This window comes from Phragmites australis, chromosome 13, assembly GCF_958298935.1.
Source record: "Phragmites australis chromosome 13, lpPhrAust1.1, whole genome shotgun sequence".
NCBI classification, from domain to species: domain Eukaryota; kingdom Viridiplantae; phylum Streptophyta; class Magnoliopsida; order Poales; family Poaceae; genus Phragmites; species Phragmites australis.
In genome coordinates, this window is record NC_084933.1 from 27,437,914 (window position 1) to 27,462,510 (window position 24,597).

The following is a 24,597-nucleotide window of genomic DNA, read 5'->3' on the forward strand; positions in this document are numbered from 1 at the left end:
AACTTTTGATCATAATTAGTTAATTTTTTTTAATGTCTATAGTATATAAAATACGCTTCGATCGATTCATATTTCATATATTTTTAGTAAAATATTAGTTTCGTAGTAATTGATAATGCGTTGTAAGAGAATTTAATAATCATAATATACTTTAAAATACTTGCTCAAATTCTAATATTGGTTTTGTAGCAATTCGGAAACCTCCTTTTGTGAGTTGTGACTTATCCGATCATAAATACATATAGTTTGAAATAAGATATGACTTTTAATACCTAGCTTTGATTATATTTTTCTATTTAAATATATTTATAAAATCTAGGAATGAATTTGTAATATTACGAAAACATATAATTTTAAGGTTTACAAACTAACTATTTTAAAATATATTGTTAGTTAAAATTTTAAAATTTTGACTGAATATTTTTTTTAAACGATTTGTATTATGGATGTGAAGGAATATGAACTTTCCTAATAACATCGACGGTTCACCCACTCTTCAGCACTGTCGGTCTGCAGCGTGCACCTCTAAGATGTCAGTTGACAACTCAGGGGTGGCTGAACATAAGCTCAGTCGTGTACACTTGGCACTGCCGCATTGGATTCATATTTGCCTTTCGGCTTTGACTTCCGCTCTTCCAGTGCTGGGCTGGAGTTTCAGATGTGTCTCTGATGCTTTTTTGCAAGTGATCGGTGATAGACTGACGGCGATGCCTCTGCGAGTTACTGGCCAAACTCATCGCCTACGTCTAGGCGTTTAGCTACTGGACAATGGACTGGATTGCAGGTTCACTCTGTGTGCCCAAACCCTCGTGCAGTCGTGCGTGACATGGCTGCTTTCAAGAAAGGATGACAAGGCTGCCGTACCGTTGAACTAGGCAGAAGTTGGCAGGAGTCGTTTTAAAAAGATTGTTTGGAAATCCAGTATAATTTGTTGCCGTCGGCACGCACATCCCTATATCATCACACATACCTATTTATCAAGATGTCTTGTTGTTAACATATATGTCCCATACTACTAAAATAAAATTTTATTTTAATAAAATATATAATAAGCAAATTTAAGATTTTATCCCGAGTGGATAGAGATTACAATCATCTCACGTAATCGTCCAAAATCATCTCACATAATCGTCCAAACCAAGGATTAGTTCTCGTCGTCCACATGTAAGATTATTGTGATGTCTTGGTGGAATTTTTTTGAGTGATCATCTACGTGGAAAATGAAAAATCATCTTGTCAACCTATGGTTGGGTGACATGTGTATATTTGTGTCAAATTTGTATAGCAGGGGACTGATTTTGTAATATTAATAAAGAATAAATATATTTCGAAAAAATAATTCTAGACAAAGCAACCACGGACCGAGGGGCTTTACTAAGTTTTCTGTAGAGAGTCAGAATTCAGTTGGGCTCCCCATCGCAGCAAAGTGGAAAGCGGAATGAATCACCGCACTCCAAAACCAGACCCAAGCCTTTTCGGAATGGCAGCCCAAGGATTCCACGGCGCACGGCCGGTCCAACCAATCGCAGCCGTCGGATCACCTCCCCAAACCCTAGCCGCCAAAACCCCCCTACTTAACCTTCCCTTCCCACTACCCCTCGCCGCCGCCGCCGTCTCTCTCCGTCTCCCACTCTCCCCGCGTCGTACTCTCCCACGCAGCTCGTCGAGGTAAGCGGCCACGCACCACGCCGGATGCCGTGCCCCCCCCCCCCTCTGCTTGCGCTCGTCCCGATCTGAGGCCGAGGTATCCGGTCGTGTGCAGATGTCGTCCGAGGCGGCAAAGGTGGCGGTGCCGGAGTCGGTGCTCCGGAAGCGGAAGCGCGAGGAGCAGTGGGAAGCCGAGAAGAAGGAGAAGGCCGTGGCCGATAAGAAGAAGTCCATCGAGAGCCGCAAGCTCATCTTCTCCCGCGCCAAGCAGTACGCCGAGGAGTACGAGGCCCAGGTCTGATCGCTGGTTCCATCTCGATCGAACGTGTCTCAGTAGTCAGTCGCTCGCTCGTGCGGGGGGGGGGGGGGCGGTTAGGGATGCGAACGTGACTAGGACGTAGTGAGAAATGTGTATGTTTAGGTAATACTAGCAGCAAGACTTAGAATTTAGGTTCAAATGCTATAGTTTTTTTAGTAGGAGCCTCTTCTGCCCAGTGGCTGCTGCATGTTTGAATGCAAGTGTTGTGCTAATGAATTATATGTTGTCTTCATGGTTTTTTGAAATAAGATGAACTGCGATGTGTATCACTATAAGGATCATAGCTGTTTCTTTAATCACGTTCATGCCTGTTCGTACCAAATATGATGTCATCAGGTGTAACTCTCTTCCACTTCTAGCCTGTATGAGCACGGAGATGTTTGATTATTTTTTAATGCTGTAATCTTCATCACCTTTGCATTTAAATTTATAATTGAATGTGTTGAGCAACGAGCACTGTTATGTACTATATGCTAATGTGGTTTTTGGGATCAGGAGAAGGAGCTGGTGCATCTTAAGCGTGAGGCCCGGTTGAAGGGCGGGTTCTATGTCAGCCCTGAGGCAAAGCTCCTGTTTGTGGTCCGCATCCGTGGGTAAGTCACCAACTTGCGTCTAGTTGGTTATGCCAGTATTTCTATATCAATTATGAACTTGTCTGCTCACATTTGATACTAATTTTGTTAAAACTCTAGTATCAATGCCATGCACCCGAAGACGAGGAAGATCTTGCAGCTTCTGCGTCTGAGGCAGGTGGGTTGGTCAACTCGTTGGCTGTACAAATCCGTCTTTTGTTTGTAATGATGTGCTGTTGGTTTTAATAAAATTGAATGTTTAAATTCGCAGATCTTCAATGGTGTGTTTCTGAAGGTCAACAAGGCTACCATTAACATGCTCCGCAGGGTTGAGCCATATGTTGCATATGGGTATGTTTTTTATGATATAATCTTGTGCATGTCTCGCGGTGTAGTTGGATATATTCTTCCATTGTAAGCACACGATTGAAAGTAATGTAGTCATGTTCATGGTGATGTCCGTGTTGCTTGATCAAATTTATTATGGCATATTGTTATGGCATATTGTCTGCGATACATTACATAAACTATGACTTCAGACTTGTATTCATAATCATTGCTCTTACATGGGGTATTGTATGTTCGTTGTATTGTCAGAGTAGTGATTTCAGATGTATAATTGTAACCATTTTTGGTAATGCATAGGAGCAATTTTGATAAAAGAATATCGGGAAAGTGATACATATATACTCAATTTGGTTCATTTCTCTTATGAAACATAAATATAATGCTAGCAAGCAATTTTTAAGTAACCAGAGTTTGGATTGGCTTAAGCAGCTTGATCCATTAAGATATTTGGACGACTTAACTAAGCAAGTAAATCATGATTTATTTAGGTATCCGAACTTGAAGAGTGTCAGGGAGTTGATCTACAAGAGGGGCTACGGAAAGCTGAACAAGCAGAGGATTCCTCTGTCCAACAACCAAGTCATCGAGGAGGTTTGCCATCTTGGAACTCTCTGCATTTGGTTCTTGTGATCTGTAATTGTAATTAATAACTTAACATGATGATTCTAACCTTTTGTTTTTCTATCAGGGCTTGGGCAAGCACAACATCATCTGCATTGAGGATCTTGTTCATGAGATCTTGACTGTTGGCCCACATTTCAAGGAGGCAAACAACTTCCTCTGGCCCTTCAAGCTGAAGGCGCCATTGGGAGGCCTGAAGAAGAAGAGGAACCACTATGTGGAGGGTGGTGATGCTGGTAACCGTGAGAACTACATCAATGAGCTCATCAAAAGGATGAACTAGGTTCATGAGCCTATTGATAGTGCCATGTGTTATGCTTATTTTACATTAGCGAGTTGGATCATGAATGAATATGCATGCAATTTTGGTATTTGGAACTTGACGCCTATGGAAGAAATCTGACCTTTTATCTGGTGGTATGGAATTATTCGTATCTTGAGTTGTGAATACGTATTCCTTTGTCTTTTTGCTTGGGTATGTGGCCATTGTAATGGCAACATATCAGGTGAACTCCGCACTGCGATGTTCGTTCAATTGTGTACAACTTTCCTTTTGTTCTTCCTCGCACTGTGTTGCTAAGTTCCTGACAAATGACAAGTGCATTGTTTTGGGATTCATATATTTAGCCACGGTATTAGGATTCTTCTATACCCTTCTCGGCTATTAGCATCATTTGCAGTGTTAGCTGCCTCAAGTTGCCGTCACAACTCACAACCAAAAACATCTCCTTATAAAGCCAGCTGAAACCGTCTCTAAAATAATTAACCTAGGTTATTGTAGCAGCGATCTTGTCCAAGCTTCGCCCTGACTCGACGCGCGTCGCGCCAATGAATTGCTACAGAAAGCAAAAGACTAACCACGGCCAACGCTCGCATCGCCCGAAAGTCTTGGGCCAGGCGACGTCCAGTCCAAGTTGCGAGATGTCGATGCAGACCGTGCAGAAAAAGCAGTTTGTTTTCACGCGGAGTCGGATAGCTGAATGTATCTTGTGTTACAGGGGTTCGCCGGTCGTCCAAGGCTGGGGATTCGCCGAGAATCGGCTCTTCCAATCGTTAAAGCATGCACGGCAGCCCCAGACACCCAAGCAGGAGTTGGGATTTTTAGATCATCTCTAACGGTTTCCCTTCAGGGACTAGAATCCTTCACGACGGGATTTTCGTTCCCTTCAGCGTTCCAACGGTTTCCTTTCACGGTTTCCGTCACGACGGGATTCTCAAAATCATTCTCTTCAGGACGGGATTCTCTCTCCTTTCCCTTCGCGATTCCTCTCGAGAGGAAGCTGTTAGAGATAAGAGGAAATAAAGGGAATGAGAACGAAAAAAAGAATCGAAAAGGGAACGAAATGAAGAAAATATAGTTAGAGATGGTCTTATATATACTGCATCCACTGCTACTCTACAGGCCGCCACTTTCATCCGAGTGGCTTTGCCACATGCTACTAATCCGCAAACGGACATAGAGTTAGATGGCAAAGCCGCTCGATTCGACCGCGTCCACCGAGGTTCGAGCTCCGTGCGTCGCACACCCGTCAAAAAAAAGACTCCAACAAAATCTCCGGAAAGGGGTCCGGTTTAAAAAAAAACAAAAAAAACATGCTACTAATCCTTCGCAGGTGGAGACAAGCATTGCTACTAGCGGCGCAAATGGCCAAGGGACTACAACTGCGACAAGCTAAATTCTTCACCGACAGTCAGATTCTGGCTACGGCACTCGACCAAAGTGACCCGATGAACAACCCTGGATTTGGGCATTACGACCCATGCTAGGAACATTCATGCAGCTCACAGCGGACATCCAAGCAACCGTCACCAAGATTCGAAGAATGGACAACCAAATAGCAGTTAAATTAGCAAAACAGGCTAGACAAGCAAACCTACTTTCGACCGGTTTATTTTCCTGTGAAGCTCTATCCCGTTCATCCATATTTCCAGTGCAGCAAGCACTACAGATTTTAAATGGGGCACCAAATTGAGTATATATGTAAAACGCGGGCTACGTTGTTTGGCTTGCAACCATACCAAAACGTGGGCAACACCAAAGCATTAGGAGAAAAAAAATGTTGATTGGATTGCAACCATGCCAAAAATTGACGAAATTGTGAGTATAACAGGTGGGACTCACGTGTGATGATTTTCTTCTTCCACGAAATATATCCAAGTGAAAATCTTGTTTCGTAGATAAAATCATACCATGCTGAAAAGTGATCATAAATTAGATACATGATCATAAATAGAAAGCCCACGGGCCCAACTCTGCTGCAACAAACATCGCACTTCACAGCCTGCGCTTAATTTCATCCTTGCAAAAGGAAAAAAATAAACCCGCCCTTAATATGGCTCTTCATGTGCAAAACAAGCTTCGCAATTGCTGGGTTCGCAGTTAATCTCGCACTGTGATTTTTTTGTGGTGGTTTCTGGGTTAAGTATTGCTTACATCTTGCTAGTATCTCGCAAGCACACCGAATGAACAGAGGAATAGACGAAAGAATTTTATTTTTTTTGGCGAGAAAATAACGAACGATACGACAGATATGGGTATCACAATGCCATACAAGCAAGCGAAGACGGGGCAAAATCAAGGCCACATCAGCACGCGCGGCTGGACGAGGAGTGATCAGTAATCACAAGGCACCGCTGCAGGCCAGGGCCACTGAAGGAAGAAACGGGTGAAAGCTACTACGACCCTGCAGGTTGCAAAGGCAGTTGCAGCTAGCGTTGGTGGCAAATGGCCAGTGTATCCACAGGCCCATGCTGTCCCAACGTCATGGCGATACGCAACTCGTCCTGTTTGGGTTTTGAGTTCGGTCCTTTCCTGCCCAGATATCTGCTGATCCATTCGCCCCCGAGATATTCTGGGCATATGGTCCCGAATATCATGCACCAGGGACAATCGTTTCTCTCCTGCCCCGTCAGCTGTCACTTTGCAATCTGCAGGCTGCAGCTAGTTTACCTTGTTCGTCGATGCCGACCGTCGCCACGGGACGAGGCGGCGTTCCTCTCTGGGCAGGAGATCGCAAAATACGTATTCGAAGATGTGCCGGCGACGGCGACGGCGACCTCTGAACTCTGTCTCTGCGGTTCGGCAATTCGGCCGGCAGTTGCAGGGGCGAGAGCGACGCCTCTGGTTGCTTTCAGTCTCTGAGAGTTCCAGTGAATCAAGTTAGTTGCTCGTTGCTCCTCGGGTGGAAGCTTCCAAACTGGAAAAGTCGTAGCTTGTGAATTCTGACATCTGGAACATCCAGGTCGTGCATCGGTGCATGGCTTTGATCAGGATAAGTCGTTTACCCGATCATCTCGGTTGCTCACAACAGCATCGGTGAAAACTGAAAACTGCCTGCAGTCACTGATTCATTGCACCTGACCATTTTAAAGCAGCAGCGTCCGGTTTCTTCAGAAGCACGTAACTACTGTAATCTAATGGTTCTGTCAGCGGCTGCGTACATAGAAATTTCTCAGGTCAACTCACGCGCATATATCCAAGAGCTATTTCAACGTACTCTCTCTTCTATATCTATACTCTTATAAAATACATGATAGAATCGAACGAACTTGATCAAACGGTCACCGTGCAAGAATTCTTTCCATTCTTCATTGCAAAAATATATTTAATCTCATATTAATTGCCTTCTATATCTAGTCGTTCAATATTTGTCTTCCATTCATTCTAAAAATATATTCAATCTTTAATTATTTACCTTTCTTATTTTTTCGAATTGCGCTATACTAGATTGATTTCACGTATGTAACACATGTACATTCTAGAGGTACGAGTAGACACAAATCAGAGCTGTTGAATTTTAATTTAGGTGGAGCAAAACATTATTAATTTCTCTTAACCTGCTGCAACCGGTTGCTCACCAGGTTTCAAATGGAATGTGATGCCCGTCATTTTCTCCCTGGCCCAACCTTTGCCAAATTTCCTTCTCTCGTGCAACCGCAAAAAGCGAAACTCTTTCCATTCCTCCCGCTTCCTTCCTTGTGCCAAATCTCTCTTTTCTCATGTACTAGTGTGTCATGTAAGGCTTTGGTCCATGTCAATTGTGCCATGCATGTGTCAACTGTCAAGTACGTGTCACGTTACACGTGGCAACTATTGTATTTACTAAGTGCAGTAGTGTTACGTTACCTTACCGTTAGGTCGAAACTACAAGATAGCATAGTTGTCAAGTTTCAGAGAAATATCACGTTGACACATGGGATGGTGCACACATTTCATGTCACGTTCACTCGTCGGAAGGTGCACTGCCATGTCTCTTCGGATCGGTTTTTTAATCGGATGCACGGCGGAAAGGGATTAGTGTAAGTGCTATAATTAGGGAATAAATCCGCGAATTTCCTTGCATGCTAACTTTTCAAACCAAAAAAACCATTAAAATAAGTATAATAATCATAAGTGACCTATTACCTCCTATGAGGTATTATGTTATCTTCTTTAATCTCAGACCTTAATACCAAACTAGATGGACGTTCCATAGTAGTTTGGGAGTATTCTAAAATCTGCCTATATTCAAGCACTTAGCTTGAGCTGAAATAGTCCTAATGTCACTTTACTATACATTTAACAACATACATAAATTTATAAGTTCAATATGATCAGGTTACTTGTAAAAAATATCTTCACTTTAGTCAGTGGCGAATCCAGCAGGGGGCACGGTGAGCTATGGACTACCCCAAGATTTGCACTAGCACTTGAATTTTACTGTAGCATTAGTACTGTAGTATGATTAGCCTATTAAATTATGTTAAGTTGAATCATCTTTATCTACAATTCTAGATCTGTCACTGACTTCAGTGCTTATGTATGGCTCAAGCTACATATAGTCTATCTCTCCTACTTAAAACGTTCACTATTTTTTTCGTCGTAGTGATCTACCGTCCGGTCTCCCGCATGCTCCCACGTGGGTTCGCGTCCCGTGTCTCCTACGCCCTCCTGACGTGCAAAGCACGGGCGCAAAACTAGTATTCAATCAAGTTGCTCGCATGCTGTTTCCTCCTGGCTGAAAATGGTACTAGCACGGTAATATATAACGGCGTCGGGCGGCACGAACGTTTTAGTTTCTTCAGCACCGTGCGGATATCTGAATTCAGGAAGGCGCCACGAAACGACTGCCAATATGAAATAATGAAAATCTCTGGTGATATTGATATCTAAGAGTCGGCCGATTGCATATAGTAGTAATTTGGAAACGAGTGCAAATCGGTCTGGGAACGTGCGTGCCAAAAATAGTTTTTAAGCATACACACCTCGTGCTTCCTGAACCTGTTCCTTTCACTGTCTGAGAGATGGCGATCGAAGCAGCTGACCGATCAAGTTTATTCAAGTCTCCAAGTCTCGACTGCTTCTTCCCTCCGTGCCTTGCATGCCTACTTGCCTGAATTAGTTTTTTTTATTATTCTTTGTTTTTTTTTGCGATGGTACTTGCCTGCATTAGTATGTGCGCTACTGCACTCCATGATCAAATGTTAAGAACTATTATTAGGAGTGCTTGATCCATTCGTAGTTGCAATGAACCGATAGGCTCAGGGTCAGCAGGCTGTATGGTGATCGGAGTGGTAATCATACAGATTGACTTATCTCGTTTTCTTCGATTGAGGTTAGGACGAGAGGCGTGAGGTGGTGTGTGCGGTGAAACGTCGAGATGGTGCATAGCTGTTGGGCAGCAGGGACGTACCAAGTTTTTGGAGGGCCTTGTTCTAAACTTAAAATAAGCCGATTGCGATTGCTTATGTCTCATCTAATGGCCAGTATTTTAAGGATACAATGCATATCTTACCATCTTAATAGCATATCCAAGAGACTCTAAAACTCACTTACTATATTATATAGAGAGTCATATCTAAAAAAATCTCTCCCTATATTGCTATACTTTCCAATAGACTCCTTGTACTAATCCCTATATTCAAACGACTCTCTCATATCTCATCGACAGGTGGACCCCAACTGTCATCTTATCTCCTTCCTGCTCAGCCCGGCGAGCTCCTCCAAGCCCCGTGCTGCCGCGTGCCTGACCTCTGAGTCCTCGGTTAGGCGGGTGCCAAGCCAGCCGTACTCAAGCTCGTCAAGGTCATGGAGGCGGTGGGTCGCGTCCCTGATTTGGAGCAGTCGGGGCGTGAGATCCGCGACCATGATCGTCGTCTTCTCGATTGCCGCCAGGTCCTCCCGAAGCACCGCAAGACAGGTCGTCAGACCCAGCAGTTTGCCCACGGCCAAGTCTCCAGTCGTTGCCACCCATTTCTTCGCCACCCGAATACAGGAGCAACCGGCAGCAGCCTCACCGCCTCCCCTTCCAGCCCAGCAGCCATGGTAGGCAGATTCGATTTGGGTTGAGGATCGAGATGGCTTGCTTACTCTCCGCCGGTGATGGTGTTTCCGAGGATGGCAGTATGTCACGGGAGATGAGAACGAAACCGTCTTTAATTAGTTTCAGGAGCTGATGTTGACGAGCACCAACGGTCGCCGGCAAATTCGATTGCGCTTTTTTCCTGTGGCTTGCGAGCGGTGAGAGCTGCTCCCCCAAAAATGGCTAGGATAGAGGAGGGTTTTGGGAATTACTAAAAATTAGGAACAAGATAGATGAGCTATTGGAGAGACATTTTGGATCCAAAATCTCTAAAAATAGCTATAGAGAGCCATATTAGACATCTCTTGAAGATGCTCTAACTACCAAATGTGTGTCATCACAAGCATAAATTAGTTTATGTTCAACTTATTTCTCTGTAAGTAAACATGAGACATATATAAGAACCAAAGAAGCAAGTACAAGTTCAAATTCAAGCTAGGCAATGCACGATGGTTACTATCACTAAGGCTAGCCAGGAATAGAAGAGAACACATAAGCATTTTCGGCCTCAGGAAATTACGAAACAAAAGTAAAGGAATAGGAATAGGAATGTTAATGTTGAGTTAATTCGACACATAGTTACTAGTGTTAACTAATTATTACAAGAGAAAGTTTGTTTTTTCGAGCACCTTTTTCTAATTATCTTTACGAAGACTTGAAATGTTGATGTACTATTTTTTAGGGCATTGTTGATGTACTACTCCATGTGCTAATTATAAGAATAGGGCCCTTGATTAGATGGGGTCCTGTTCGGCACCTTAAACTCCTTGTATACGAAAACAAATTCTGTAGGATTCGATTATATGGAAAATCATCTTTTCTGTGATGATATATGTTTACACTCTCTCATTCCTCTTCAATCTATCTATTAAATCACAAGATAAATAATATAGATAATATATCACGAGAATTTTTCTAAACGAAATCTTATAGAATTTACGTCCGAGATAAGGTGTTGTTGGGCGTCAATCCATCAGCGCAGACAGGCGGGCAGCCAACAGCCGACAGCCGACAGGGAACCAACCAAGGCCCCAGTGAGTCAAAATCATCCCATCAGCCATCTCAATCCATAGTGAAGAACAAAAATGTCCAGCTTGAGATTTCCATTCGGTAACTTCCCTGAATCAAATGCGTGCCAGAGAGATTGAAATGCAGAAACAAGTCAGCACAAATTCCATGTTGATCCAAAAGTCGACCTACAACCTTGAGAAACTCGCTACTGTAGGAACTTACATCCATGGCTTTCATATTTATAAACACAAGAAAGGAAAAGGATTCATCAGCTACAAGTGTACAAGCATTCATCAGCTAGTCCTAGCAGCTTGGCGAGAACACATTAGCCTTCACGGCCTGATGACGGTTAGCCTTAAGCAGAGAGCTTCAATGGCGCGCCGGCGGCGCCGAGATTAGTCAGGTCGCTGGCAAGCCTAGCTAGCTGTAGAGGGTGACGAGGCGGCGGAAGCACCTGGAGCAGGAGTACTTGCGCTTGCTCTTGAGGCACAGCGGCAGGCAGAGGATGCGCCGCTCGCTCTCGACGTCGGTGGCCACCACGGGGCCGCCGCAGCGCGGGCACGCCCCGGGCGCCTTGTGCGTGCCCACCGCCCGCTCCTCCTCCGCACCGAGCATCACCCGCACCGCGCCTACCACCGCCGTCATCATCGCTATCTCCGTTCCAAGAAACAGAATGGGATCGGCCAGAGGAAGAGGCTGCTGCGATCGAGGGAGTTGTATGGATAGACGGGGATCACCTGGGGATTCGGTGGTGGCCGCCTCTGCCTGGTTGGATCGATGGGCGTATATATAGGCAGCGAACAAGGGTGCTCAGCAAAACCAAGCGTGCGTCGCCTCGCCCCTGTCTAACGCGGCTGCTGCCTACTACAACTACAAGTGGAGGTGTTCGATTGGGCTTTCACTTGGTGCGTCAGGGTCTCGGCGGGCGCGGCATGGTGTGGAGTTTTTATTTAAAATATATATTCTTTTAATAATTTTAATAAAATTAGGCTGAGCTTCAAGAAAATGGTAAAACTAGGCGTTTGTCACCTGTTCGTCGGGACATATAAATTTCGCCCAATAAAAGTGCAATAAGGTAGGATCCACCATTTGTAACAGTTTATGGGTGATTTTTTCTTGTTGCATGATAAACAGGCGACATGAACCTAGTTTCGTCATTTCTAACCGTTGCCTAATTCTATTATGTGCACTAACGTCAAAACCCTTTTCTTTGGATATGTGACCCAATATTTGATGACATATGAAAACAGATCACTCATTATGTGTACTACGTTTACTTCTAACAATATGCTCAACATGAAATAAGGTTTTAGAAAAAAAATATCATCAAGATTAAAGTGGTATAAACCATTAATTAAAGTACCAGAACCACAATAGTACTTATTCTTACATAATAATAACATACCATCTCTAACAATAAACTTGAAACTTGTTACATCCAACTTGGTCATAGACACTACATTTCTAGCACATTCAAGAACATAAATGACATTCTTTCAAGTCAAAGTGTAGATCGATCTTAAGAATTATTCTATAAATCTTGATCCCTTCAATTCATGTCTTCATTATGTTCCCTATATACAAAAGATTCTCCAACTCCGATCAAGCAGGACGCAACACAATGCGATGTGTGTAGGGTTGTTAGTTGGGTGTGCGTGTATGTGGGTACGTTCAGTGGTCATAGCGCGTGTCCGCGCTACATAAGTTTATACCTTTAATATTGTGTAAATATGTGTTAGGATGCATCCACGTGGATGTTTGTGGGCGTGAGTGTGGTGTGCATGCATGAGTGATACATCCGACTTGTATTCTCAAAAAAAAGTTAGGTGTGTGTGAGTGCGATGCGGTTGAAGACCAACATATATGTAGGGTTGGGGGTTGGGGAGTTAAAGAGCGAGGAGTCAGGGAGAAGTGTACAACGGAATAGGAATGGGTGGTACGAGGGAGGAATGGAGATATTTTTTATGGCATTGGTGCTACTTTTTTTAAAAAAAATCTTAGTACAACATACAAATGTACGTACACACTTATATCATCACACATACCACCACATGTTTACTGAATATCAGAGATACATAGGTTAGAGACGGATAAAGCCATCACATATGCATCGTTGTTGATGAGTATATCGCCTACGAAGAAAACTCTATCTTGATAAGTCACACAAAAAGCAGAACTAGAATTTGATCTCTAGTGGGTAGAGGTATAACTACCACCAACCATCGAAGCCCAGGCTAGATTCTTGTGTGTTTGCATAGCCGCTTGGAAATAGTCACAAGCGCTATTGGCACAAGTGAATTCATTCTATTCAAATAGTCCGGAGAGAAATAAACAACTCATATTTCTAATCCTTGTGCTGATTAAATATGGTCTATATTTGTTCTTTTGTCACTCATGCGAACTTAACAATTTAAAGATTTTATTCAACAATTCAAAAAAGCCTACTTCAATAATTTTCACAAAAAAGGTCAACATTTTTATGTAATTTTTTGAAATACCTTTCGTATGAATTCAATGTTTTAAACGACTTATTCATTGATTTGCAAAACCAAACATGCAAGACCTAACATTCAAAAATGGGTTTTTGAAACAATATGTTTGATTTGTGAAACAACACATTCGAATAGTTGCATGTTATAAAATACGTAAAAATAAAAAGAAATTCCATATAAATCTAATTTTGTTGCAACTTGTTCGAACTATTTTCACGATGAATCCACGGTGTGAGGAACCATGTCTGAATTCAACAATCAAACGCAAAATCACCCACCTGACGATACAGGACGTCATGTTCGTTTTCAGCCCAGCGAACGGATTGCCACCCAACAGCTTTTGTTAGGGACCCAACAGTAGTCATTAGCCCAATCTCACCCAGACCTCCCTGAGCCCACCAAACCAGCCCAATCAGCGCCCTTCAAACTGGCCCATCTAAGCTCGGCCGGCCGGAAGTGTTAGGCCTTCTTTAGAATGAAGAAAAATTGTAGGAATTTTAGAGGATTCCTATAGAGAAATTTCCTATCAAGCTCTTTGGAATAAATGATTGGTCTTCTTAAAATCCTATGAAATTCCTATGAAATGGCTTGGTCCGTAGAAATTTTATAGGATTTCTAGCATGAGATCCAACCTCATGGGAAAAAATCATTTACGTTTCTCTCTCTCTCTCTCTCTCATCTAATTCTTGTGTTTTTTTCTACACTTCATCCAAATGGCTATTCCTGTATTTTTTCTGCGTTTTGCAATCCTCTGTTTTACACTTTCATTGCTATCAGAATCCTGTGTTTTTTCTATTCATGCATTTTTCCATCCCTGGGTTCCAAAAAGCTCTTTAGTAATTAGCTCGCCCGAGTTAGCCTCACGATAACAGGACTTTGTGTGGTGTCTACTAGGAAGCAACAAGCTTGGCACTTAGAAGCAGCAGCTTAATCTGAACTGTAGAAAACACAATGCAGGTTACCTAGCTTGGATGAATGTTCAGGTCGATGTCCTTGGCTGCTCGGGAAGTTAACCATGACTCCACGAGTTAGCATGGCTTTGAGTGGAAAAAGCAGAGAACCAACAGTATGAGAAATCCGAAACTGCAGCTTATTTTGAACTGTGGAAAACATATTACATTCTTTTTTTTTTCTCAAACACGCATGACAGTTATACATCATTATATTAAGAAGAAAATAACTTTGTTTATAAAGGAAATCAAGCTAAAAAACCTAACAAGCATTGTGTCACAACACATGGAACCCAGCTCACGCGCAAGATAAAGGAAAAAAGAAAGGAAGGAACTCTCACCCCCTAAACGACCACACGAAAAAGTACTGCTAAGTAGATATAACACAACAAACAACATACAACCCGGCACTCCTGAACAACCAACGGTACCCGCACCAAACTATGCTATCCAGCCAGCAACAGAGCCCAGCTAGCACCTCAACCAGAACATCTTGACAACTCAACAGGCGGAGCCCTGCTCCCACGCCTGACGACCAACTCTGTCGACGACTCGCACGCCAAACCACAAGCAACAAATAGGTCCTGGGACATCGGAGCATGCCCACTGCCGCGAAGTGCCGAAAGGTGACGGGAAGCCCAGCCGAACAGGAGAACAACAAACAATTAGGGATGGAGAGCCCTGCAAGAAGTGCCACTGCTTGTAACATCAAAAGCCAGAGGGATTCACCCGGAGAAAACTCGAGGGAAAGCTTCGACACGACGCCTCTAGGGAGGTAATGACGTCCTCTGGCGTCACCATCGTCGGCAATGGCGTGAAGCATGCCAGTGCTTTTGCCCATATTTCCCCAACCACGGCATCGACGGATCGACCAGACCTACAAGAGCAGCAAGCAGGAACACACAACACAACGGGTCAATAGCAAGGCTCGAGCAACTCATCCACCAGCATGCAATGACCGGGGGCAGCGTAGTCGGCCCAACATCAGCAACCACGCGACACCAAGAAGAGACAAGGCGCCGAGCGCCATAAGCCACGCGACGTCGAGAAGAGAGGAGCATGACTTGTAGGTGGCAGCTGTAGATGCTGCTATCGACGAGGCTTGGAAAGTGGCTGGAGGCACACGTGCCCATGGCACCGACAAGGAATGTCAGGCCAACACCGTCGGAGGCCAGCTCACGGCCGGGCGAGACAGCCCAAGGGGGGCAAAGCAGCAGGCAGGGGGGACGACCGCCAGACCGCAGAGAGCGGATTCGGCCTCGCCAGAAGTGGATCCAGCCCTGAGATGCCTGGATTTGGCCGACCGGAGATGAGACTGGCCAGATTTGCCGGCACAACGAACAACTGGGGGGTGAGGGAGGAGAGGGAAGGGAAGAACGACAGGGGAGAGGAAGGAAACACGGCCGTGGCTCCTGGCTTTGGGCCGTCGTAGGCCGCCACCGTCAGCGTCCGCCTGCCAACGACGGTGGTCGGATCTAGCTAGCTGGGGGTGGGGGGGGGGGCGGGGGGAGTTGGGCTGAGGTAGGAGTCGCCCCTCGAACCGCCAGAGCGAGCGACACGGGGGTGGGGGTTGCAAACAGTCATACATTCTTTGGATAAATACATCGGTCAGCAAATGGAATGTACAGACGCAAGAGCCACAGAGAAGATAGGAAAGAACATGACTCGCTCAGTCGCTCTAAACCGCAAATGGAGAAATATACTCTGTTTAGCGCATCATCGACATGAAAACTGGAAAGCAAACAAACCAAGGGAAGACAAAGGTGGCAAACTAGCTGCACGTACCAAGTAGTGCTTTCAGCGTCTCCCCTTTGTTCCCTGCTGATCCTGCTGTTGAAAAGCTCAGTCATTAATAAGCGCAGCTGTATATTATGAATCAAGAGTTAAACATGTTCTTCAGATCGTGTGTATGATGCTAGTAAAAGAGATGGTACTATCTAGAGATATCCGGTAACATTATGATACCTGAATAACTATGACTTTCCCCCCTGACTTGAAGAAGGTAGCCTTCACAAAAGAAGCTTAGAGAAGGTGCTTAGAGAAGGTACCAATAAAAATCCGCTTTATTTTTGTCATGTCACATGGGGCGGGTACTTTTAGGGTGGAAAATGTGCTTAAGTTTGCTTCAGGTGTTTAAAGTGTGCTAACAAGTTGAATGTTTTTAAGCACCTATTTGTATTGGAGAAAAGGATTTCCAACATTTTTTTTAATCATGTGGCAATATTTTCTTTCCTTGAGCACCCGTGCCTAAGCACCTTGCATTGTATATGCCCTTGTACGTTACAACCTAAAAAAGATAGCACGCTAATACCTCTTATGTACTCGTACTTACCCGTATAATAATTTTGGATTTTTAACTGTGTGCAACGCTCCAGCTAGCAATGAAGCCTTACAAATCTCAGCTACCAAAGACCAAAACAAGTACTGGCATTGACAATATTCAGTGCTGACACGCTCAAGGATTGCCAATTGACAATGGTGCGCTTCTGGGATCCCAAATCTAAGCTTATCAAGCATCGACAGTAAACTCAGAAACTCTATATACCACGCGTGGGGTATCCTACAAATGCCACGCACGCCTCAAGTTGCGATCTTCCTTTAGCACCCGACGCGTTGCCACCATCCTTCTCTCCTCCCTCCTTGCTGCACACTCCCCTCCTCCCTTCCACGCGGCCACCGCGGCGCAGCCACCAGGCAGCTTAGGATCCAAGGTTAGGGTTTAAGAGTTGTTAGGGTTCGAATTGAAGACTCTGGACTTAGAAAGCAGCCCTAAGCCGATAGGGCGGCGGTGCTACCACTAGACCCACAAGAGAGCGATGAGCAAGGCTGACAGCGAGGGCATTACCCAAGTTAACATGGCAGCAATGGATCAAACAACGAAAGCCGCCATAGATGAAAGAGGGTGGGACGAGGGCATAAGAAGTCATGGACGGCGACAGGATAATGACTTATGCCGGAAGACACATTCCGGATACGGCATGCACGTGTGGTATCGATTTCCTCCCAGTAAAAGAGCCTAGCAAAATAAAAGTTACTACAAAGGAAGACAAACCATTCTTATAAATCATATTGAAAAAGGTAACAAATCGGGGGCAAATAATGAAATACAGTTCCACAGAAGCCCCAGGCAAGCAACATATGTACAGTGATTAGATGTATGGTACAAATCAATAACACGGCTCAGGGCGCGTAAACAAATCCAAAGATAAAAGCTTCTATGGGGCAACTGACCTCCGATTGTACTTTGGAGGTCAGTTCCCCAATTGTCGCATGGTGCTCTATAATTTTTTTTTGCCTCTAAACCGCCTAATGCCGTGATTTCTAACCTTTACTGCTTCAGGCAGAAATTCCCCTAGTGTCAGAACATCTTCATCAGGCAGGTCAAACTGAGACGGTGGATGCAATAATGCTCTCTATAATTCAAGTTTACTCGGGTTTTCCCTGCTTTCTCCCGAATGGTCGAACCACTGGTGTCTCAAAGGCAGATGACTGGCCTTTGTTATCATGTATCGGAGCAATTCTCAACGGGTGAGCTTCAGTATTGAAGACCCACTCGTCAAGGGATATGACTGATGTAGGGGAGAAAAGCAAGTAGAGGTATTTGAGCGTCTCTGCTAGAAAGAAGCTCTGCATCATGTCATCCTTTTCACCAGTGTTCACCTGGAGACCGAAATGTTTCAGCAATAGTTGTGTCAGACATGTGTTATTGAGTGGGAATACAACGATAGAAGTTATTAGAAAAACCTACATCTTTCAGCCCCACATATCCAGATTCTATGCGGGAGTTCTTCTCAAATGCCTGGAATATGTCCCACCCCCAATCTTGATATGTTTTGTTCCCAGTCAAACGCCATAGGTACATAAGTGATTCGACAGTCTCCGGTCTCAGGATATTCCAGGACGTGCCAACACTCATATCCTACCGTCAGTAAGAAAATACCATTTAGAATTGACGGTATATGGTACAATATTATTAGAAAGATGAAAATTAAGGGCTGCCATACTACCTGTCCAGCATGGAAAAAATAGTTTTCTCCAGCCAACTTCGTGGGAGTTGTTTGGTAGAAATTATAACAGGTCCTAGCAAGCTATGACATGAATTGAAAGGAAAAAAGGAAGTCAGATCAACAAACAGAAGAAAAAACATATCTGTCCTTAAGGTAACAGGCAAAGACTTAAAATCTTGAACACAAAATGAGGAATGCCCAGAAAATTGACCTCTTTTGCAAGATTCATAATTTTTTCAGATTTTTCAGGACCATAGTCAGAGGCTCCTAATGCCAGCATACCAGGAGCAAAGCAAGCAAGTTCATCCATCTGTGTTAGTCGCAAGCTCAACTAGTCAGAACCTTACAGAGAGAATGTGAGACAAGCTTTAGCAAGCAGCCTGCCAACAACAGTCAACTAAATGAGGATATATCACCTTGTCAGATAATGAGCCACCATTCTTCTCACAAATGTACTGGTAATTAGAGGGTGTAGTTTTCCTGGTCAAGCTTATTAAACCTTCCATTGACGTCTCCCACATTTGTCTGAGCTAAGCAACATGAATGGATGTGTTATTAACGTTAGAATGCCAAAATTGCTAAGGGTATTTGACAAATTGTGAAACCAGGCTGATAATAGGCCCAAACCTGTAATGTTTTACATGCTCAGTTTTATTCCCCTGGATCCAGACTTTGAGCAAGTATTCATAGAAGCTGAGACACAAATGGCAGTTAGTTTTTTTTTTTTTTTTTAAAACACACAGGGAAATTAGCAACTAAGGTCTGCAATAGAAAACTTAGCAATGATCCAATAAGATAGAGAAAATACTCGCTAAAAGATTTGTAAAGATTTGCACGTAGTATCAGACTACATGTAGTATCAGACTACCAGTGCTAAATGACAGCACCACAGTTACAAGGCGGAAATAATTTGGGTAAAATACAAAAATATGAACGACATTACCTATCTCCCATAGCACCAAATGTGATGGTTGAGTATGAAGCAGTCCCTGAATGAGGATTTATGTAAATAGGAAGTAAACCATCACTGGGATATATCTTCTGGAGCTGTGTGATGACATTCTCCGCCTAAAATTATATACCAACTCAAATGAGACCTCAACGTTAAGAAAAATTGAGCAAAAGGCATACATACATGATTTAAATAGTAATCATGCTACTACAGAGCATTTTACTACAAAAAAAAGCAGCCAACCAGTAGGTAATTGACCCATTTAGAAGCCAATAAAGGTGATTTGTTCATTATTATCGGCTAGAGACAAGACAATATACCTACCCTAATCTAGTTCTAACATTTCCATGCATTTGGATCAAAATACATTCACAAGTTTGCAGGAAAACACTATCAGAATGAGGAAGGCTACATTCTTCAAGGCCTTTCATAAATTAACTCTGTAGGTGTTAGCAATCACACAGAGCAAATTTTTCCTTTAGTCACAATTAGATATACTTAAGTAAATAACAGAAGCAGACATCACCAAAATTAGTTGGAACAAGCAAAGCATTTAAAACAAAAAATGCCAGCTATGTTCTACACAGACGTAGCTGCACTAAATTTACCCATACACAGAACTGGGATGTCTGAAAATATGAGTACACAGTAACAGAACCTTCTGCTGATACTTGGGATCCCCGGTCCTCTGTGACAAAGCTATAAATTCAAGTTGCTCTGTACCCGAATCTGCAAGGATACTATCACCCTGCAGAAATAACAAAGCATATACAATTTATTCTGTCATCTGAAGGGAAGAAAATTGTTTCAGATGAGATATACTCCCTCCGGTTTTAAATACTTGACGCTTTGATCAAGATCTGGTCAAACTTTTAAAATTTTGATCATCAATAACTTCCAAAATATAGTTACCAAACTAAATATTTTGGAAGCTATTGACGGTCAAAATTTAAAAAGTTTGACCGGGTCTTGGTCAAAGCGTCAAATATTTAAAACCGGAGGGAGTATTATTAAAAGTAGCCAATCTAGCAATTCTCAATGGTAAGTGGTTGTCTAAAATTTAGTGGTCAGTAGCATGTGATGGATGGAAATCAAAGCCTTAGTATAAAATCGAACCACAAAAACGAATAATGAAAGTTTGCACGACAAAGCGGCATGGGATGGTCTGAATAAGGTTAGTACTTAATACACCTAATTGTGAGCTACTCCGTGTTTAGAAGGGTTTTGCAATACAAGTGGCTACTTAGTGGAAAATAGAACATTTGTGACTCACATTGGTCCAGCCAGGATTATGGGCTCGTCCATGAGCTAGGTTTATTCGATTGTAAGGGATGCCGGATGTTGTATCCCAAGCAGGTAGTAGTCGATCTGCAATATCTTTAGCCTTGTCGAGAAATATTTTGTCACCAGATAGATCGTATGCACTTAGGAGACCGCCAACAACCCTGAATATACACAACAAAATAAAATATTAGACAACCTAGCTGTAGTTGCATTTACTATTAAAATCATAATGGTGATGCGCCTACATAACATTGGCCTTTGCAGACAAATATTTGCAAGGAACAAACTAAGTTGAGGAGACAAATACTATAATAAAGGTAAACCTTATAACGCAACCTTATGGTCGTTTCAAAAACACTTGCATCATAATCCTTGTCAAAGTCTAATGACTCTGCCACCCAGCTGTTATCATGAAATAGACATTTGTCAGATCAGGAGCACAACATAAAATCAGAACATAGCATGATAAAAGCAAATAAGAGATTCATGACAGAAAGTGCAAAAGACTAGATAAACTCATAAAGGTTGTTATCACACGGAATAGATGTGATGGAAGCCCCAAGAAATATTAAGTAAATCATTATTCCTCTATAATAGGGGGATATGGAAACACATCCATGTCATGGATATTGCACGTGAGTGCACCCAATAAGCTTGCTTTCTAATTTCAGGGAATTTTAGATAAAAGGGCAAAGACGGCTCTAGTCTACATGACTGAATATTCATATGAGCAAATTAAAATCAAATGTCAACTTGCTTTTCTAGCTAAATGAAAGCAAAAGAGAAAGCATTCTAAAAAAGCTCTACATGATGAAAAAAAGTGGAACTCACTCTCTGGATTTCTGAAATTCATCTTTCAGGCCCATTATATACAGTGTGTCAAGAGAGTCGACAAGGGTTGCTCCGAGACCACCAAAGCTATTGACACCATTCTTTGATTGTGGCTAAGAATTGGGGCGAGCGAAGCAACATGCAGAAGGCATTTTAGATCTACAATAAGTTAGAAAAGGCAAACTACAGATCAGAATGATTAACACAAACCTGAAGCTCATCCATTCCCCAGGCATACTTTACATAGGAATTCCAAGCATGAAGCATCGCCTCTTTAACCTTTTCTCGCCTTTCATTATTAATAGGATCGATTTCTACAAGATTTTTTCTGGACATTTTGTCACTTATTGGATTTTCATCCAGATGAACTCCAGCCTTTCTTAACTACAGAATAGACAGTAAGACGATTGAATAATGAGATTTTCAAGGGGAAAAATCTGGGCTAAAGAGACCAGTAAACCCACATGGCAATTCAAACAGAACCTGCAATTTCAATTACCTGGTCATGCAACCGATTTACTTCATCATCCAGTCGGGAAATCTCAGACTGAAAATGAAGAAAGAAGATTAATATTGGAAACAAGCATGACAAATGCAAGTATTCATCAAAACTATGAATTGTCTCGGTATAAAGGAAGGAAAGGTACATCAGCACATTTTCCTGAATCAATATTAGAAAAAAAAGAGGGCGGGTTCAAAGACCATAAGAATTATAGGCTTCACAATAACAGTGGCTCCTAAAATCTCAACATATATTTATCAAAACTTCCATAACTCTACAGTTTTCAACCAGTATGCTACAAACCGAAACAATAAAGAGAACCTTCCAACAATCCCAAAAGCCAGCTATCTGAATCTACACCTTCCAACAATCCCAAAACATAGCAACCTCGAGTTTTCGGCTGAAATAAAGAGGAACTGTTCACACTCTCCACCTTCACCAAAACTTCGCCAAATTACAGTCAAAGTCGGAGAGAAATCCGAGCTAAACCAAACTACGTTAAAAAATATATAGAGATGTAGTATTTTAGATCGGTAGATCCTAGTCCCACGGCGCCGTTAATTCACATCTTACAAGATCCAAATCAAAATTATCAAATAAGCAGCTAAATCCTTTTTTTGTGAGGAAAATAAGCAACCAAATACTTAACATAATCTCCCAAATGAATCCAATACACCACAGACTACTCCTAACCATTCCGACTTCTTAAACTTAAGCAGTAAGTTTTAGCCACAATCACTTGTTCTCGTTTATCCAGATCCAGCGACAAATCGAAATCGAAATCCAATTTAAGGCGCGAAAGGAACTAATCAGATCCCGGGTCCCGGCCACTACAATCTTCAACCCAGATCGAGGGAAACTCCCGAGGCGATAGGGGCGCACCTCGTACTCGCGGACGAGCGACTGGCGGTCCCAGAAGGCGAAGGTGGCGGCGACGAAGACGAAGAAGAGGAGGGCGAGGCGCTTGGGCCGCTTGAGATAATACGCGGGGTTCAGGTACCGCCACGCCCCCAACGACGAGGACGACGACCTTCGAGCCATGGAGGCCGCCTCCGTCAGGTAGATCGCCGGGATCCAAGCTCGTCAACGCCTCCGGCGAGGTCTACGGCGATTCGCGCGTGCGCTCGAGCGTCCCCGCGTCGAATGTGTTTGTGTGTGTCTGTTTCGGCCGGGGTCATCGGTAGAGGGGCCTATCGGTAAATATCCAAAGCTTAGGGCCTATTTGTTAGAGTTCTCACTGATTCAAATTCTTTACGGTGAGTGATTCTCTGGAGTAAGTAATTCTCTAGCTGAAAGTGATTCTCTGGTGATTCTTTAAAATAAAATATATATGGAGGAAGTAATTCTCTGCGGGAAGTGAATCAGGAGAAGCTGCTTTTTTCAGCTCCCTAACTTTTAGTTCATTTCAGATAATCACTCCCACAGATTTTACTCAGAGAGCTAAAAGCTGAAAGCTGCTATTTGATAGAGCTCCTCCTGATTTCAACCGGAAAACTGCTCTAGGAGCTCTGCCAAACAGGCCCTTAGTAGTAATTTGGTACTCTCGTTTTTTTAACGAAGTATACATGAATTAATGATCGTTTTTTTCAAAAAAAACTAGTAAATGCGTCCACGTTAACAGTGTGACTAGTCTCGCTGTAATATTTTATCACGATAGTATTTGATTAATTGTATTATATATAAACTCTTTATTTAGATATTTAATTTTTATAATAATATGTTTTTTCTAAAATTATATTTGATACGGATCCTTCTTTTTTCTATTCTAGCCCCATTAATTATTTATTTTATTTTATTTGGACTCTTTATTTATATAGTTGGCTTTCCAAACATTGAATTTCTAACTTTTCAAAAATTTAAATTTCGAATTTAGCTATTTTTTAATCGTATCCGAATTTGATTATCATTTGATCCTATGTTCCCAGAAAATATCTTGTAACAAAAGTTTATCTAATACCAAATTTTTGTGTGATTCATCTTGTCCTCTATTTTACGATGCAGCGTCTGCAGGCCATGTGGTAAGAACAGTAAGGCGCAACAAGCTTGTCGGATGTAGGAGTGGATCTTAAAGGGAGCTTGTCAGATGCTTAGCCCTTATCGGTTTTGAAACTTCATTGAAAACTAGAAGTGAAGGAAGAGGAATGATAAGAAAAGGTGGTGAGGAAGGAGAAAAAATTAGATACCAAACTAGCTCGATTGACAAGTCATCAAGGGTGGTACGAGTCGATCAGAAATCGATCCCGATACCTATAAATAGGTCTCTTATGAAGACCAGGCTTTTTTTAGATGAAGACCGGGTTTAAACCTTTATTAAAAAATAAATAAAGAAAGAAAAAGAAAGAAGAGAGCATCAGATCTGCGTCCGCCAATGTCATTGTGGGGTTTTGCGTTTAATCGGGTCTCGATTTCGGTCTCTGGTCAACGGCCAAAACTGAGGCTAAAGTTGACTACCACTCCGCGAGTTGTTAACTCGCGTGCGCAACACGGTTGCGATTGCACCCAAACCGCAGTGTCATGGCGGTGCGCGGCCACATAATTCCAGTGCCAACTTGGTCGCCGTACCGGCTGGGCGCGCTGCACTTTACGGTGGAACGGCCGGCCGCGGCGCGCGGGGCACTGTCGACTTGCCGATGCTTACACGAGCGGCCAGGCGCGGCCTCTCCCTGCCACTGAACTGAGAGCAGGCAGTTCGCGTGGAACGGCCAAGACAGGCGCGCGGT

The 24,597-nt window shown here is 43.0% G+C and overlaps 3 protein-coding genes across 3 annotated transcripts; 1 reads left to right on the top strand and 2 right to left on the bottom strand.

Annotated features, from left to right (window-relative positions):
• Positions 1–1,558: 1,558 nt before the first annotated feature.
• On the top strand, positions 1,559–3,957 carry LOC133889160 (large ribosomal subunit protein uL30x-like). The gene is made up of 7 exons (XM_062329630.1): positions 1,559–1,668; positions 1,763–1,942; positions 2,462–2,559; positions 2,659–2,716; positions 2,810–2,889; positions 3,375–3,477; positions 3,575–3,957. Exons 2-7 carry the CDS (start codon positions 1,763–1,765, stop codon positions 3,788–3,790), a joined length of 735 nt encoding a protein of 244 aa, XP_062185614.1. The 5' UTR covers positions 1,559–1,668; the 3' UTR covers positions 3,791–3,957.
• A 7,119-nt stretch (positions 3,958–11,076) lies between these two features.
• Positions 11,077–11,684, bottom strand: LOC133889148 (uncharacterized). Its single transcript, XM_062329618.1, has one exon. It carries the CDS (start codon positions 11,505–11,507, stop codon positions 11,280–11,282), a length of 228 nt encoding a protein of 75 aa, XP_062185602.1. The 5' UTR covers positions 11,508–11,684; the 3' UTR covers positions 11,077–11,279.
• Positions 11,685–17,332: 5,648 nt separating this feature from the next.
• On the bottom strand, positions 17,333–23,070 carry LOC133888181 (mannosyl-oligosaccharide 1,2-alpha-mannosidase MNS1-like). Its single transcript, XM_062328334.1, has 14 exons — positions 22,760–23,070; positions 21,875–21,922; positions 21,586–21,759; positions 21,376–21,488; positions 20,881–20,946; positions 20,534–20,705; positions 19,919–20,008; positions 19,252–19,376; positions 18,936–19,001; positions 18,725–18,833; positions 18,520–18,618; positions 18,309–18,389; positions 18,050–18,220; positions 17,333–17,961 (listed from the first exon to the last, which is right to left on the bottom strand). Exons 1-14 carry the CDS (start codon positions 22,916–22,918, stop codon positions 17,728–17,730), a joined length of 1,707 nt encoding a protein of 568 aa, XP_062184318.1. The 5' UTR covers positions 22,919–23,070; the 3' UTR covers positions 17,333–17,727.
• Between the last annotated feature and the right edge of the window lie 1,527 nt (positions 23,071–24,597).

Bases quoted from the DNA above. Each gene is read 5' to 3' on its own strand.
- LOC133889148 (XM_062329618.1), bottom strand. From the start codon at position 11,507: ATGATGACGGCGGTGGTAGGCGCGGTGCGGGTGATGCTCGGTGCGGAG.
- LOC133888181 (XM_062328334.1), bottom strand. From the start codon at position 22,918: ATGGCTCGAAGGTCGTCGTCCTCGTCGTTGGGGGCGTGGCGGTACCTG. The intron at 21,489-21,585 runs GTTTGTGTTAAT...CCCAATTCTTAG, and splicing joins GGGGAATGGATGAGCTTCAG to CCACAATCAAAGAATGGTGT. The intron at 18,619-18,724 runs GTGATATATCCT...CGACTAACACAG, and splicing joins GTGGCTCATTATCTGACAAG to ATGGATGAACTTGCTTGCTT.
- LOC133889160 (XM_062329630.1), top strand. From the start codon at position 1,763: ATGTCGTCCGAGGCGGCAAAGGTGGCGGTGCCGGAGTCGGTGCTCCGG. The intron at 2,560-2,658 runs GTAAGTCACCAA...TTAAAACTCTAG, and splicing joins TTTGTGGTCCGCATCCGTGG to TATCAATGCCATGCACCCGA. The intron at 2,717-2,809 runs GTGGGTTGGTCA...TTAAATTCGCAG, and splicing joins AGCTTCTGCGTCTGAGGCAG to ATCTTCAATGGTGTGTTTCT.